This window comes from Hermetia illucens, chromosome 5, assembly GCF_905115235.1.
Source record: "Hermetia illucens chromosome 5, iHerIll2.2.curated.20191125, whole genome shotgun sequence".
NCBI classification, from domain to species: Eukaryota; Metazoa; Arthropoda; class Insecta; order Diptera; family Stratiomyidae; genus Hermetia; species Hermetia illucens.
Genome location: NC_051853.1, coordinates 42,662,981 through 42,678,982, shown reverse-complemented (window position 1 = coordinate 42,678,982; position 16,002 = coordinate 42,662,981). Strand labels below are relative to the sequence as shown.

At 42.0% G+C, this 16,002-nt stretch overlaps 1 protein-coding gene across 1 annotated transcript in view; it reads right to left on the bottom strand.

The window, feature by feature from the left end:
* Positions 1-10,794, bottom strand: part of LOC119657275 (J domain-containing protein) — a 111,883-nt gene extending 101,089 nt beyond the window's left edge. Inside the window, exon 1 of the mRNA XM_038064114.1 lies at positions 10,137-10,794. Within this exon, the coding sequence (XP_037920042.1) occupies positions 10,137-10,223 (87 nt within the window). The 5' untranslated portion in view covers positions 10,224-10,794. The remainder of the gene's footprint in view (positions 1-10,136) is intronic.
* Between the last annotated feature and the right edge of the window lie 5,208 nt (positions 10,795-16,002).

Below are 16,002 nucleotides of genomic sequence, written 5' to 3'. Positions count from 1 at the left end.
CATCAGTTACAAGCATAAAAGTTGGCATCCATACAAAGACCTAGCCGAAAAGGTATAAGTCGGTCATCAGGACTGTCAAAAAGTGATCCTGGCTGAAGTATTTTCGGAATATCCAGAGCATCAGGGAGTGCTCGAGGCTTAGAAAGATGCTGGTTAGAGAACATAGGAGTCTAAACTTTAAAAAAAAATTGAACAGTGGACAGTCGTGAACCAGAAACAGCAAGAAAGGGTTGTCCTGTGGCTTGTAGAAATCTGTTGCAACTGTATTTCGTTCCAACATGAATAGCGATCCTAGAAACGCGACCACATGGTTTTCATATCAAATATTGACAAGCGCGGGCATAACTGTACCGAAGGCTTTTGACTAACCAGTTGGAGTGTGTCCTCTAAAGACCTTCTCCAAATCTCGGCACCTCTACCTCAAACAAAATCCTCAGAGATCGCTCTGTTGAACGGTCGGTATACTGCAAATAACATAAGTTAGCTACCTTCCTGGATATAAAGGAAACATTTAACAATATGAGTACCAAAGGTGCCAAGAAGTTTCTAACCAGAACAGGATTGGAGGAATATCCTAAGCAATGCAAGTTGATTTGAGAGATAATCCCTTAACCAAGCTGTGAATAAAGTGATACCCCAAGGCGGTGCTATATCAACGGTATTCTGGTTAATAGTAATAGATGAATCTGTGCGGATATTGGACTGGGGCGGGTTGAAGGTGATATTTGACGACAACTTGGGGATAGTTATGTCATGGATGTTTCCTTCCGATGATGATGAACTGATGTTATGTAGCACCGAGACATGAGCACTTTCAAAGGATAATGCGAAACGCAAGTCGAACCTCAAGAACAATTTCGCGGTGGGTTTCTCAAGCAGGGCTGAGTGGAAAACTGGAGATAAATTGCGAAGTTAGGACACTTTTTTCTTAACCGACAGGTTAAAGATGGGCAGCGGAGTCGGAACGGTTGTATTATTAGATACAAACAGAGTAGGCGAATCGCCCAGTCACAGGGTACGCCAATTATTCCAAGCAGAAGCAAAACAATACAGGAGCGTTGTCGATGGCTGGGACATGATCCGACCCTAAGCGTAACATAGTCGCTTTGACCAGCAGCCAAACGGTCATCCAGGCCTTGTACTCGGTGGCCAACTCCTCCAAGCTGATAGGGCACTATGGAGATGCCCTGGAAAGGCAAAATTTTTCAGCATTTTCTCAGAAATATATTTAATAGTTAAGTACAGGTTGTAAATGAGATTTCGGAGGTTCAATGTGAAATGGATATTATATGGTTCATATTATATTCTACATCAAAACGCGTACGCGTAAGAAAAATCAAGTGCAACTTCCAGAACAAACTTTTAAAAATCAGATTATTACCGCGATGGTACAAAGTCTGCTGAACTACAGTAAAACAAAATGTATTTGTTTTCTATGTTGTTTAAAACAATTTTCTCATTTGCCGAATTGTCTCAAATGAGGGCCATCTACATCCATCTAATGATAGATGGACACAAGAGAGAGCTAAGTAATGAATAAATCGTATTGCTCTGAAATTGTCAATTTAAAACAATTGCATTAAACTTCTAACGTTGTTAGATGTTCTGAGCAGAAGCGTAAGTATTTGGGGATAATAATATAAAATCTTCAAAACAATCACTTAAGAAATTTGGTACCATGACGATTTTTGTAATCATAGCTCATCAAAGAAATTCTTGGGCTACAATTTAAAACTTAAAAGAAAGGGGCCAAAAAGTAGGGATTATATAACGAGATATTAGCATGTGCTATTCTTCGGAAAACTGTCCTGATTTCGAAGAGTATGTTATGTTACTATAGCTTGGATGCCTTACAAATGTCTAGGTGTCTTAAAAGGGAATACAAGATGGGTTCACTAAAATTCATAGTTCAGTGAGTGACTTTTCCTTCCTAACGCTCCGCAACTGGTAGTAAGCATCGAGCTGCCAACAGGAGGCAGCTTCCTGCATTTTCTTAGTGGACGATGGGCATATATTGTGTAACATAGCCCGCAATGTACTGCCATTTTCGCCTTCATCATGGATGTCCGACCCTTACGCCGAGACCGTTCTCTATTTGTAATTCTCTTTGTCCATATTACCTCGATGTATGATGGCAATTTTTCATGTGCTACTCCCATACCGCAATGTAGATTAAGATTGGTACGGAGCAGCCTGAACTCCACGTTGGTGTTGAAATAGCTGCTTTTCTAATCTAAGCAAAATGTAGCAGGAGGACTTCGCGCTATTATTGTCTCAGGTGACATCAAGCTCCTTAAAATAAATAAGAAAAGTGCGATGGACCACCAGACTGGAAAGCTCATGGTAGTTTCGTTGGTATTTATCTCTAGTCCGGATTCCTTTGATCCCTCAAAATTTAGAGCCATCTGACCAAGAACCCTGGTTAAGTTCTATTTCAACAAATTTCTACCGCCACTGGCATGAGGTCTACCCCCAACGACAGTTGTCGAAGAGTTCTCAACCCATTAAAGTATAGAAGTGAGTCAAAAACGTCTACTTCTCCTTTATGATTTTTAACTTGATCACAGCACATTGCAGGCAACCAGAAACATTTGCAAAGCATTTAGAGTAGACACCGTAAATAATTCACAGTCCGCAGTGGGTTAAAAAAAAATTCAATCAGATGAGATGACCCTTCAAATTGGGACAATTAGAACCATCGATTGACAACGACGAGGTGAAGTTGCTGGTAGATTCTGACACATAGCATAGCACTTGAAATGGTCATCTTCAGTTCTCCGCTCTTCTGCAACGGAAAGGATCCTTTTATGCACTGAATAATGACATTTGATGAAAAGTGGGTATTGCACGACAATCTTAGATCAGCAGAATGGCTAGATGCGGATGAGGTTCCAAAACATATGCCAAAATCGTGACTGTTTGATTGCTCAACTGAAATGGGCTGCTTTGCTTCATAAGAAGAGAAGCAACCTCGAAGTTAAAGCTAATTCTTGCCTAGGAAGTGCAGCATCCAAAATCACAACTTAGAACCGACTTCCGTATACAGCTTTCAACCCAGATATTGGAATTAGATATGCAACCTTGCGGACCTATGTGACGTCATTCCTGCTCTAGTAACAATGCGTTTATATATTCACTACTGGGGGTGCGTGGCATATACCTAAATTGAAATTATCTAGCGTGATGTGAAGGCGATATTTATTCCAGAACCTGGGGAATCCCATCTAGGTGAACACAAAAGCTGGCCGAATAGTCTGACATCCTTTCTACAAATAAGACACGGAAGACTAGTTGATCGGTTCTAAGAGATAGCAGGGTGTTTCTAGAGAATGAAATTTTACATTGCCTTTAGTTGACCGATAGTTTTATGGCATTAATTAATATGGTTTCAATCATGTGGCCACTGAATGGCGTAATTTGAAGCTTAAATTTGCTCACCTCTTTCCCCAGTTCCCAGGTTAATTATTGAAACAATGAAGAATTGGCATATTTTGATCATCAATGTTAATGGTGATCCTGTACATCATTAATCCCTTGTGGTATGCCGATTATACCATATCTTATATCGTTTAAAGAAAAAGTATTGCAAAAACCATCCATAGTTCGAATTAATTGCTTTGATGGACGATTATAAGCACTATAAACGCACGTAATACCTACCTAATTTGTTGAATAGAACGATGCGTTTCAAAAAAAACTTCAACAATTCAATTGAATTGTCAAGCTACATTAACTTCAAAACAACCAAGAACTGTCAAATTATCTGTCAGAGAAAATAGAAGTTCTCCGCCTCTAAAAAGGACACCATGTACATTCCCGGGTAGACGGTTCAGTGCAGACACCATACTTATCAGAAAGGCAAGTAATCAGATCTACATAGTTATTGGACTTAAGTCTATTGACGCAGGATGTTTTACGGCGAGGGGTTGTCTCTCGGTTATGACACGTTGTTTTGAATCCTAAAGGACACAAAGGTTTTCCTACAAGCATCTGCGGACGATCAACAAACTTGTGGAGAGCGTATATTGCCGCTTGAATGCAGTTTTGCAGATAATCCACAGTTGGTGCCTCCATAGCGACTCATGGTAAAAGAAGACTGCACTAGTTATGTTCACTAAGAACGCTAGTTGGAACACGTATTCGTTACCCACTTTATCAGAGACGAAAATACCGCTGGTACAAACAGTAAAATATTTTGGAATGCATCTCGACCAACTTGGATGCGTCATATTCAAGAATTTTATCAGAAATTCTGTCGAGTATGTTGGGGTTGTAAGATTGATATAGGCCAGACCTGGTGACTTTCACCACAACGGTAAAACTATTTTGTATTTACATTAAATACAATTGGCGGACGAGGCTGAACTTTGTTAACAGCAGGAAGCAAGTCAAAGACTTGTTTGCCTAAGTATTACTCAATAATGGCGACAACTATACTGAAAGTGGCACTCGAATCTATTCAAAATCACCTCTCTCGCCACTTGTTTGCAAGCTGAAATGATAAATATCAAATGAAGCAACATCACTCGCTACCATTGGCACGCGGAAAAACATTCCACCATTAATTAATATGGTTTCATCTGGAAATCCCTGAGCCAACAAAGGTGGCTTGGATGCCTGCGTATCACATTGTTTCCAGGACATAGTGGACATAGTCTCCTCTAATTACAAAAAAAATAATAGTCGACAAATGGACCGATTTTTTTGCCTTTACAGACTTCTTAGCGGAAGGGTCAGTCATGGCAGTGGATCGAACTCAGGAGTGGTACGAAAAATTCACATTCAAAAGATGGCTACGTTAATTCTAGACGGATATGTACCATATGATCAAATAGTACCAGTAACTTTAAATTAACGCCAATGCATCATTAGTATCTGCCTGGTGTCTCCTTCCATCAGTCAACTTTTGACTTTTTGTCGTATTATAATATGAATATTTTTGTTGCGCAGAGAGCTTGTTTGAAATTGCATTGAAAATGAACCAAAAAGCCTTTGGGGAGTCTGCTCTGTTGAAAACCCAGACATACGATTGCATAAAGACTTTCAAGCGGATGTACGGTGGTAGAAGACTTCGTTCCGAATGCGTATCCTAGTCAAACATGGACGAAAACGTAAAACGAGTCGGAATATCGGAAGCTGGACGCTTCAGGTATAGAGGTTTTGTATTCAACTTGTGTGAAAAATTCCCTATTCACGTTTTTCCCTTCATACATAGTTTAAATTTCAAAATATTCCTTCATATGTCCAACTCCCCCGGTCATATGAGTTCACTTTATAGTGGTGACATCATACACGCCTTAGAGTGCAATAAATTTATGTAAATTTTTATGTATTTATGTAATGTAAAATAAGATTAGCTTCGAAAAGTACTAATCGAGCCCGTTCATTTGATTTCCAACATGACCATATTTTGTGGAAAAAAAGGGCGTGTGGTTGTGTTATGGACACGGCCGTTTATTGTACGTGAATAACGTCTCGTAAAGGGTAAAGTTTCTATAGAAAAAAATATTGTTTACAGTCGTACAAGGATCTTTTGACGCGTGGGCGACGTGTGGGTGACAGAAACAGTGCCTTACAGTTTGCCTTACCTGTAAGCAACAAACGGCCGTGTCTATAACACAGCCACACCTCCTTTTTATATTATATTTTTTCTTAATTTAACACATATTATATTCACAGTCACAATATGTTACTAATAATAATAAGAGCTGACGATTAAAACTTAAATGGACGTCGTAGCTTCACCGAATCGAAAGTTATACTAAATGGAAATCTCGATACGCATCAAAATGGCGGGGCTGTCCCCTCCTCCGCGCGCTATGTGTCACAGTCCTTACCTATCGCAATGAATTCTTTGATTCTTTAGTTATCCAGTGGTATAATTGAATTTCGTGTGGGGATGATAGATATATAGCTACAACACGAAACTGTATCGCCCGATTTTGTTATCATTCTTTTTTTGGATTGCGTCCCTATGGAAATAAATTTAAAGATGCCATTCACGTCAAAAAATTAAAGCCCCCTTTCGTATGTATGGAGAGCCCTTCCTTAAAGTCAACAAAAAATGCACCACTATGCTATATGTAAAGGGATTCACAGAACACATGTTCTCCCCAAGTTTTGCAACAATAACTTGAACCGTTTCTGAATAAATTGGGTGTGATAGACAGACAAACATCGAATCGATTCTAATAAGGTTTTGTTTCACACAAAACCTTAAAAAGTGAAAGAAAATCAAAATCAAAAATCGCCAGGCAAGGCCAAAGACAATTTGCTAGAGAACTTAACAAAGCATATGGAATTGCTCAGCAGTTTTACAAATGAGGCGGCTCGTCACAGCAAACCTGAATTCCGTGCGAAAGCGACACCGAAAAACGGTTGCTGAGGATATGATTTTCGACTTTCAACTTTCATTCATTTTGAACTTAAGAAGTGCCATGTTATTAATAATAATAATACTCGTTGGCGCAACAATCCATATTGGATCAAGGCCTTGAAGTGTGTTAGAGCACTTCATTCAAGACCGTAACGGTACACCACAGTACACTGTGGGAGGCAATGTGGTCAGCATTGCGCTCGCCCGAGATTATTACCCTGATTTGACTCAGGTACTCATTCACAGCTGAGTCGACTGGTGTCCGACATCCAATCACGATAACAAATTCCTCTGCCCCCAGCGAGATTTGAACCGCGACCTTCCGCTACGACAGCCCAGCGCTCTAACCACTTGAGCCATCCGGACACTCACCATGTTATTGACAAGAGAAAAAGTTTCTTTTTAGGGATTGAGAAGTGCTAAGTCCGCATCCATTTAATGTTGGGCCGGACTAAATGGAAAGCAACTTGCTCCCACTCTTTATGGTCCCTTATGGATCCCTAAAAAGAAATTATCTAGCTCAGGCCAAATTTTAGTCCGAACTATGGGCGGATCTACGCTGAATATAATTTGCACCCTTCTTGTGTTTTACGAATTATAGAAGGGAGCGTACAGTACCTGCGAGCCGCTTCGGTTTTACTGCTCCCAGAGATGAGGCAGCATGTGAGAAGTTGACTCTGCCCTGGGAACAAACCGTAGTCGTCTTCATCCCTCTTTTCAGGAGAAAAATGTTTACAAAAAAAATTACATGGTCATACCAATCGAATCTATAAAATAGCAGCAGCACCTCCAGTTAATATGAGGCTGCCACCAATGGTTGCTGAAGCTTTACCAGCCGTGAAGCAGCACGATATTTTGATTGCCCCTTAAGAGGAGGGATGCGAAAACCCTAATAGAGCCTTTAACGAGAAAGTACTCCTGAAACTATCTTCAACGGCGTAACAACCGGTATCCGTATCTACAACCGGTATCCGGTGCCTCAATAAGGAACTTCAGACACCCCAGTTTTGCGCCGAGGTCCACCAATTTTCCTAAAAACTGTCTGGGGTCCTGACCGACGCCATCGCTACATGTCAGTCAGGGTTTGCCTCGCCTTCTTTTTCTACCTATGCTTATAGACTTTTCTAGGGCTGGTTTTTCCTCATCCATATGGATTAGGCGAACCGCCCATCGCAACCTGTTGAGCCGGATTTTATCCACAACCAGACGATCGTGGAATCGCCCACAGATTTCGTCGATATGTAGGCTATGGAATCGTCCATCCTTATGTAGAGGGCCAAAAATTCTTCGGAGGATTCTTCTCTCAAACCTAAGAACCTAGGTCTCCAAGGAATACATAAGGACTGACAAGATCATTATCTTGTACAGTAAGAGCTTTGACCCTATGGTGAGACGTTTCGAACGGAACAGATTTTGTAAGCTGAGATAGGCTCTGTTGGGGCCAACAACTGTCCGCGGATTTCATCGTTATAGCTGTTATCGGTTGTATCAACGGTTCAACGTTGTAGTCTCCTATATTTATTATTTTCGTTTGACCAGTGTGATTCGATGTTTTTTGTTTTTTGGTTTTTGGCGCTGACATTGCCATCATGTAGTTCATCTTGTCTTCATTAATGTGCACCCCGAGATTTCACACCACCTGCTCGATCTGGATGAAGGTAGACTGTACATTTCGGGTTGTTCTTGCATTGACATTTGCATCACGAATCACTTCCTCCAGAGCATGGTTAAAGAGGACGCATGATAGGGCATTCCCTTGTCTTAGACCGTTGTTGATGTTGAATGGTCTGGAGAGTGATCCTCCTGTTCTTGTCTGGTCTCGCTAGTTGCGAGAAACAATCACATGGAGAAAATTGGGCAGAAGGGTCCCAAATTTATGTAACCAATTCAAAGAAGACAAGGTCCTCCATTCCATGTACAGCTGCTCGGCCTGCTCCTCCTTCCTCAAAAGAATCTGCACACTTAGATTCATAAAAGTCGGCAAACACCGCAGGCGGGAGGCGATTTTAGGGTACAGTGGGCTTAATAAAAGTTTTGAGCGCAAAGTTGGCTCCTGACTGCGCCAGCTTTGTTTTCGCTGAGGTTATTACGCGGTTGAGGGCATAGAGGTAGTACTGAGATTATTTCGAGAGGCAATAATCTCGAATAAAATTCTGTCCCGTGATGTTGTCACTGGTGTTCATTAGCTAAGACGAGTATCTCTGCAACCCAACTCCAACCTAAAAATACTAAGGGTTACGAAAATTATCGATTACATCTCAGGATTATTCTCCCTCTTATCATGGATTTTGTAGCGCAATAATAGTGATAGATTTGGTGATAGCAAATTATCGCTAACCTAAATGGACCACCAGATAGTTCCTGTTCTCGCATGATGGGCAACTACGGAGTCTATGCTCCTGAAAAGTACAAATATCCCACAGTGGATCGCCGAAAGTTTTCAGTAAAACTCCACACAAAATTGCAAATCTTTAGACAATTATTTAAAACCCTTTGCGGAAACTTGAAGGAACAAACACGCAAACAGTATTGTGTTCACTACGACGGGCTCTGAAAATGCTAACCAATTAGCAATCTTAACCGCAGCCATGTAGATATTTTATTGTCTTATTAGCTACTGGCAAACAACGCCAATAACAATCTAATTTTAAATAACTTTCATTGTGTATACACTACAAAGCGGCGCTTTTAAAGCCAATGTAAATGTACACATTCAAGTCCCGTCAAGTTGATCAAAAAAAGATCATCTGATTTGAACAGATAATTTTGAAAACACATTCTAGAACGTAATTGTTAGAAATTTCCTGCCCCATAATAAACAGTAGCAAAGAAGAGGCTATCCGTTGTCATTTGCTTTTAGCTCCAATAATTCGATTCCCAATCTGCGTCACAGAATAATAGCGGAATAATGTTCCAGATTAAGAAAGATAAAGCAATCTCTGTGGCTGTAACTATCTTGCGGAGACAGAAATGCTGATAAAGGAGTGTCGCAAGGGATATTCTGGTCACGTCCCGCGAACGAGGAAAGTAGATTAAGAAAGTTTCAGTGGAAGGGAGATGTTCTTGTAAGCACTTAGTCCTTCCTTACTGCAGTGCATTAGCAATAAAGCAACCTCATCTGTAGTCATAAGAACACAAATCAGTAACAACTTGCTAGAACTGGTCGTGTACATATGTATGTATGCAGCTGGTCCAGTTTCACTGGGGATTTTATGTTCACCTTGTTTATAGGTAGACAGATGAGCTCTAGACTCCAGTCATAAATCTGTGAATTACACAAATAAGAACCTACAACAGTTGGGAAAGTACCAACTATCAGCGGTTCGTTTTATGGAAGCTTGGATGAGCATGCAACTATCGTGTAAAGATTTAACTAAGTGGAAAACCCCCATGAGCTACATATTTAGCAATTCCAGTTTAACGCACATTGCAATCGGCCATGAAATCAACAGATTCAGATTACTCATATCTCAGACGTAACAAATAGCAACGAATAGCAACGTTCTCGTAAGCAAAGCAGAAAGAACGGGTTAGACAGATCGGTCAATGTGAACCACCAGTCCGCAAACCACCTTGAGATTAGAAACTTTTTGCGAGTCATATGTATCTTGAATAGAAGCCAAGAGCGTGTCGTGGTCTTCGCTCAGGTGATAGTAGTGCACGCAGACAAGATACATTAATTCCGAGAAAGTCATGGTGACGCTGACCACCCATGGGTTCCTACCCAATTATATCGATTTCCAGGGCAGTCTGTACTTACCGTCGAGTTTTCGTCGCAATTAAGCATTCCATAGTAATCCTCGTCGGGATTGCGCTTGTAACTAATGATCTCGTCGACGGCACTCATTCTGACGCACTCACTTAACCAGATCTCACCAACTGGAACCACTGAGCTCGTACGGAAAACCACTTGCACTGAGCTTCTCACCTGTTCACACCTAGTCCGCAGACAGACCAACCGACAGACTGCACTTGCAATTTTCACTCCAAGAATGAGACGATTGTTATTGTTATTACCGTAGCTGCGACGACTCTCACCTGGGAATTACGCGTGCAAAGTGATTAGGAAAAGCTGTAGATGATGTCTGGCACGAGAACAGGTTTCCCACTGAGATCTTCTACGTTTGCGCTAATTCTTCGGATAAGCAACACTTAAGATATTGGTTCGGCGGCGAGTTACTCGCAGCAAGAACCAATTGACGGGGACCGAAATCTGAAGACAACTGGAAGGCTACAGCCTCAACAGCAAGCTGGGAGCAGGAAGTGGGAAGCTGGTCGCGGTAACTCTTATCTGTTTGGAAGCTGAAAGCTGGCTGGGTCAACCACCAACAATAGTAGATAGCGAGCGTTTTAGCAACATCAACACGGTGCCGAACATTGAAAGATTCTGGGCCAACGAAAAAAGCACCTTCTGAAGGTCTTCGCTCGAGATAGAAAGTATCTATCGCCGAAGCGATAACCCACTCCCCCTGGGTACGAAGTGTGGAAAAGCTTGCGTGTGTAGCTTTTCCAGTTGAGATACGAGCAAGCGTGTATGAAATGAAAAGCTCCAAAACTCCAGCGGGGAAAAGTTATAAAAATTTGGTCTAAAGTTGAATTTTCAGAAAATGGGGTGGTTCTGTTTTGTACAATTGTATGTTTGATTGTCCATTACAAAACCTTTTGGAATAAGATAAATATCTTAAAACATAGGAACCAGGAACTCACAATATGATCTTAGGCCCAAAAATTACTTCAGAATAGAGGGAGATTAAATGAATTATTCAAAAGGATTATTATCTGGAGCGTGTTTTTAACATTTCTGTTAAGTACTCAATTATTATTAATTGTTTATTGGGCCTAAAGCAATTAAAATTGAAATTATAATGCATAGAACTCAGTATCCGCTTGGTTTATGTCAAATTGATTTTGGAATGCAGCCATTAGATATTTTTATGTAAACTTTGGTAAGCATCATTAGAAAAGGCTAACCCTTCTATTAAAATATTTGTCACATACGTTTGAAATCCACTACCGGGTTGTTTATACTACCCTTATGATCAAAGGGGGGTGGTCAAAGAGTAGTATAGGTTCCAGAGCGAAACGTGGATTGGTACTCACGATGGAGTATAAAACCTGGGAAACGCCTTCTGAACCAACAGCTCTACTACCCAACTCTATCTCCGCCTCTACGTGGTGACCGCTGGGAAATCTTTCTTAACGAAAAGCTGCAAACGGAGAAGGATAAAGGCGAATCTCCTGCGCCTAAAAACGGGACAAATTGTACCTCCAGGTTGGGGGTTGGGTAGGGCTGACAACCCTACACGGAAAAGAACTTGTTACGAAGCCAGAACAGGAGCCTTGGACTGGACTGATAATACAACGACGAACCCAGCAACGACAACGGAATAACGATTTGCGCATTTTCTCATGGAACGTGCGCTTCCCTGTACAGAGATGGAGTTGCCAAGCAGCTAGCCGATACCCTGTCCCAATATAGGGCTGGTGTAACGGCGATGAAGGAGATGCGTTGGACAGGGACCGGTTTCCTGGAGAAGAGTCGCTACACCATATATTATAATAGCCATCCAGTAAACCATGTGCTCGGAGTAGGTTTCTTAGTCAGCCAAAAAATTAAACCTGCTGTTATCGGCTTTCGAAAAATAAGCGAACGGCTATAGACTCTGCGCTTGCGAGGCAAATTTACAAATATAAGCCTCATTAACGTTCACGCCCCTACAGAGGAGACTGCAGAGTTGGAGAAGGATACCTTCTACGAGGCAGTAGAACGAACCCTCGAAGCCTGCCCCAGATATGATATCAAAATCATACAGGTGATACGTTGGCTCCCATAGCTTACATCAAAATACAAATGATAACGGACTGCGGATTACTCAATTAGCAGGGTCACACGAAATGGTTGTTGGAAGTACCTGGTTTGCGTGGAAAGCGGTCCAAGCACATACATGGGCTTCTCCAGACGGGACCACTTTCAACGAAATTGACCACGTGTTAATCGAATCGCCACCTCTCAGCCTTGATGAATGTCGAACATATAGGGGGGCCAATATAGACTGGGATCACTATCTTGTTGGCATGGTACTCCAAGCACGAATAACAACACCACGCAGAATCCCCTCTGGCAATCAGGTGAGAATTAACACTGAAGCCATCCACAACATAGCCCTCCGCGACACCTATAAGAGGGAAATGGATGCCGAAATAAACGCAGTCAATAGAGGTCCTGGAGATGAAGCATCAACAAATGATCTGCACAACCACCTGAAGAACGTTATCATTGATACGGCCAAAAAGATATTTGGCCCCCGGCCGAAAAAAAAATCGCAACGGGCGGTTTGACAATGAATGTAAGCTACCTACGGAACGGAAGAATGCCGCATACCGAGTAATTTTGCATTCTCAAAGAACGCGGGCACGTGCAGAGACTTATCACGAACTCCGTCGAGCGGAGAAGCGACTTCACACACGGAAAAAGTAAGCCTGGCAAAACCAACAAGTCTGTGAACTAGAAAAATACAGGGAGGAACCGGACCAGACGCGGAAGTTTCACCAGCAAGTCAAGTCAAGCTCATCCTGCCGAGACAAAGAGGGAAATCTGATTTCCGACAGAATGGACATATTGGAGCGATGGGTTAAGTACTTTGATGAGCTACTGAACAACCAGAACATCGGCGAGTTGGAGGTCAACTCAAGACGACGGATAAATACCGCCACCACCAAGTTTAGAAGGAACAGTCCGTGCAATTCAGCGGCTAAAAAATCATAAGTAGACAGAAAAAAATCGAATTACAGCCGAATTGGTTAAATATGGAGGCAACCAGTTACACCAAGTGGTTCATCAACTTTAGCTCAAGATATGGAACAGCGAATCAACGCCTGACGATTGGCAGTGAGACAATATCTGCGTCGTACATAGCCAGGGTAAAACTGTACACGGTCATGAGAGAATTCGCTATCCCAACGAAACTAATAAGACCGACTAGGCTGACCCTGGCCAATGTGCGAGGCCAGATAAAAGCAGCAGGATCACTCTCAAGACCATTCGACATCAACAACGGTCTACGACAAGGAAATGGTCTATCATGCGTCCTCTTTAACCTGGCCCTCGAGAAAGTGATCCGTGATGCTGAGGTAAATGCAAGAGATACGATTCCCTTTAAGTCCACCCAACTACTGGCCTATGCTGAGGATATTAACATCACCCGAGACGAAAAAACTGTCTTCATCCAGATGGAGCAGGCGGCGCGAGATCTTGGGCTGCATATCAATGAAGGCAAGATAAAGTAAATGGTGGCAACGTCAGCACTGAAGACGAATCAACCAACAACCTCAAACCGCACTGGGCAAACACGAAGAAGAATAAGGATAGGAGAATACAACTTCGAGACCGTTGATAATTTCTTCTGTCTAGGGTCGAAAATCACAACCGATAACAGCTACTATGATGAAATCTACGCAACGTGTTGTTAGCCATCAGAGTCTATTTCAGCTTACAAAAACTGTTAAGCTCGAAATGTCTCACGATAGGGTCAGCTCTTACTGTACAAGACTATGATCTTGCCAGTCATCATGTATTCCTCGGAGACTTGGATTCTTAACAAGAAGAATTGCGAACTTTTGGCCGCGTTCGAGAGAAGAATCTTCCGAAGAATTGTTGCCCCCCTACATGAGGATGGACGATTCCGTACACTATATAACGAGGAAATCTATGAGCGATACCATGACCGTCCGGTTGTGGATAAAATCCGGCTCAATAGGTTACGGTGGGCGGGTCATTTAATCCGTATGGATGAGGATGATCCAGCCCGAAAAGTCTATAAGGGCAATATCTATAGAAGAAAGAGAAGACATGACAGACCCTGCCTAAGATGGAACGATGGCGTAGGTCAGGACGCTAGACAGCTTTTTGGGATATCGAATTGGTGGACGTCGGCGCAAAACCGAGATGTCTGGAGTTTCTTATTAAGGCAGGCCTAGACCGGATACCGGTTGTTGCGCCGTTGATAATGATGAATGAAAAATCACGCTTTTGGTGTAAGAGCCCGTTTAATTCTACAATATAGTATGTTAACCTCAATACCTGTTTCGAGCGATTCACTATTTTATGGCTTAATTTTTTCGAAAGAACCCTCTATGGCTGAAATTTCTTGATTATTAATAAAGAAAGGCTTTCCATTCAGAAATCTGTAAAGATGAATCGATGGAAGTTAAGGGGACTCAGATGTGGTCAATAGGATAGATGGTCCAATAATTTCTTAGCTTAGAGGCTTTGAGGACGCGCAATGTCTTCTAAACCAGACTTGATATCGAGCTGGTTCGGAATGTCTCCTGTTATAGTTCAGTCAGTTAAAAAAATAATGATCACTCGTTTTCTGGCGTTGTCTAAAGTATTTTTAGTATCATCCAGACCAAAGTCATGCTGGCATTGGACTCCTCAAAACGAATGTATTATAGATTCTGCTTAAAATTTAGCTTAGCAATACAATCCCGACTATGTTGTCGGTTAACCCACTATTGTGGCCTTCTCAGTCACCATACATTCAAAACCTTCCCTGGTTGTCGTAAAAGCGACTAAAAGGGATACAAATTGTGGGCTAACAACCTGCAAATTTTGAGACTTGATTGCTATGGTAACGTCAACAGCGCCTCGGATAGGGACTCACCTCACGGCTACGACCTTTGGCTATCGAAAACAGACCAGATTGGTTTCTGGAACGTGCGCACACTCCTCGATAACGGTAGCGGAAGTCCTCATATGCTCGCTTTTCCAACTTCAGCGGGAATTCCAACGATATAAGCTGGACATTCTGTGCCTAAGCGAAGTAAGATGGTGGACTCTGGGGGGCACTCCTCTCCCTCTTGCGGGGATGTGATTTTGCACGCTGGAAAGCCAAGTGGTAGCAGACGCGAATCTTCTGTTAGGATGCTTTTGACTTCAACCGCAAGGCGCCCTTTTTTTACTTGGGGGCCAGTTTGTGGTAGACTTCTAACTGCAAGATTTCGGTGCAAGTAAGAGAGCATCACAATTGTACAATGCCACTCACCAATGGAGACTTCCGTTATATTGGAGAAGGATGCTTTCTCCGAGCAATTAAAGGTAACATTGTGAACGTGATGAATGATCTAAGTGCCAAGGTACGATCTGACAACATCTTGGTCAGGCATGTCATTGGGAAGCACGGTCTTTGCGACCATAACGGTAATACTGGGAACTTTGTGGATTTCTGCAACTATCACCGCATCGTTATTGGTGGCACATTGTTCGAGCACAGAGCCTACCGTAGGGCCAGGTGCGACTTTTTAGCTAGAATTGACACCCGCCATATCCTCACTATATTTGCAACTCCTTCATGGATGGTGCTCTTGCAAAAGTTCACATAACTCACTCCACATTTAACGTTCAGCGAAATTTTCAATTTTTATTTAACCAACAAAAGTCTTAACACACAATTCCTTAATTCAATTAAAATGTTTAATTCAATTACTAAAGTTCGCAGTCAAAATCAGTACAGAATACGGGAAAACATTACATAGATTAAACACGGCTGTTCTCGGTCAAGGCTGGAGGCAGAAGAGACTGATTGTTTTCTAAGCGGTCCTCTGCCGCCAACCAACGACACTTTTTC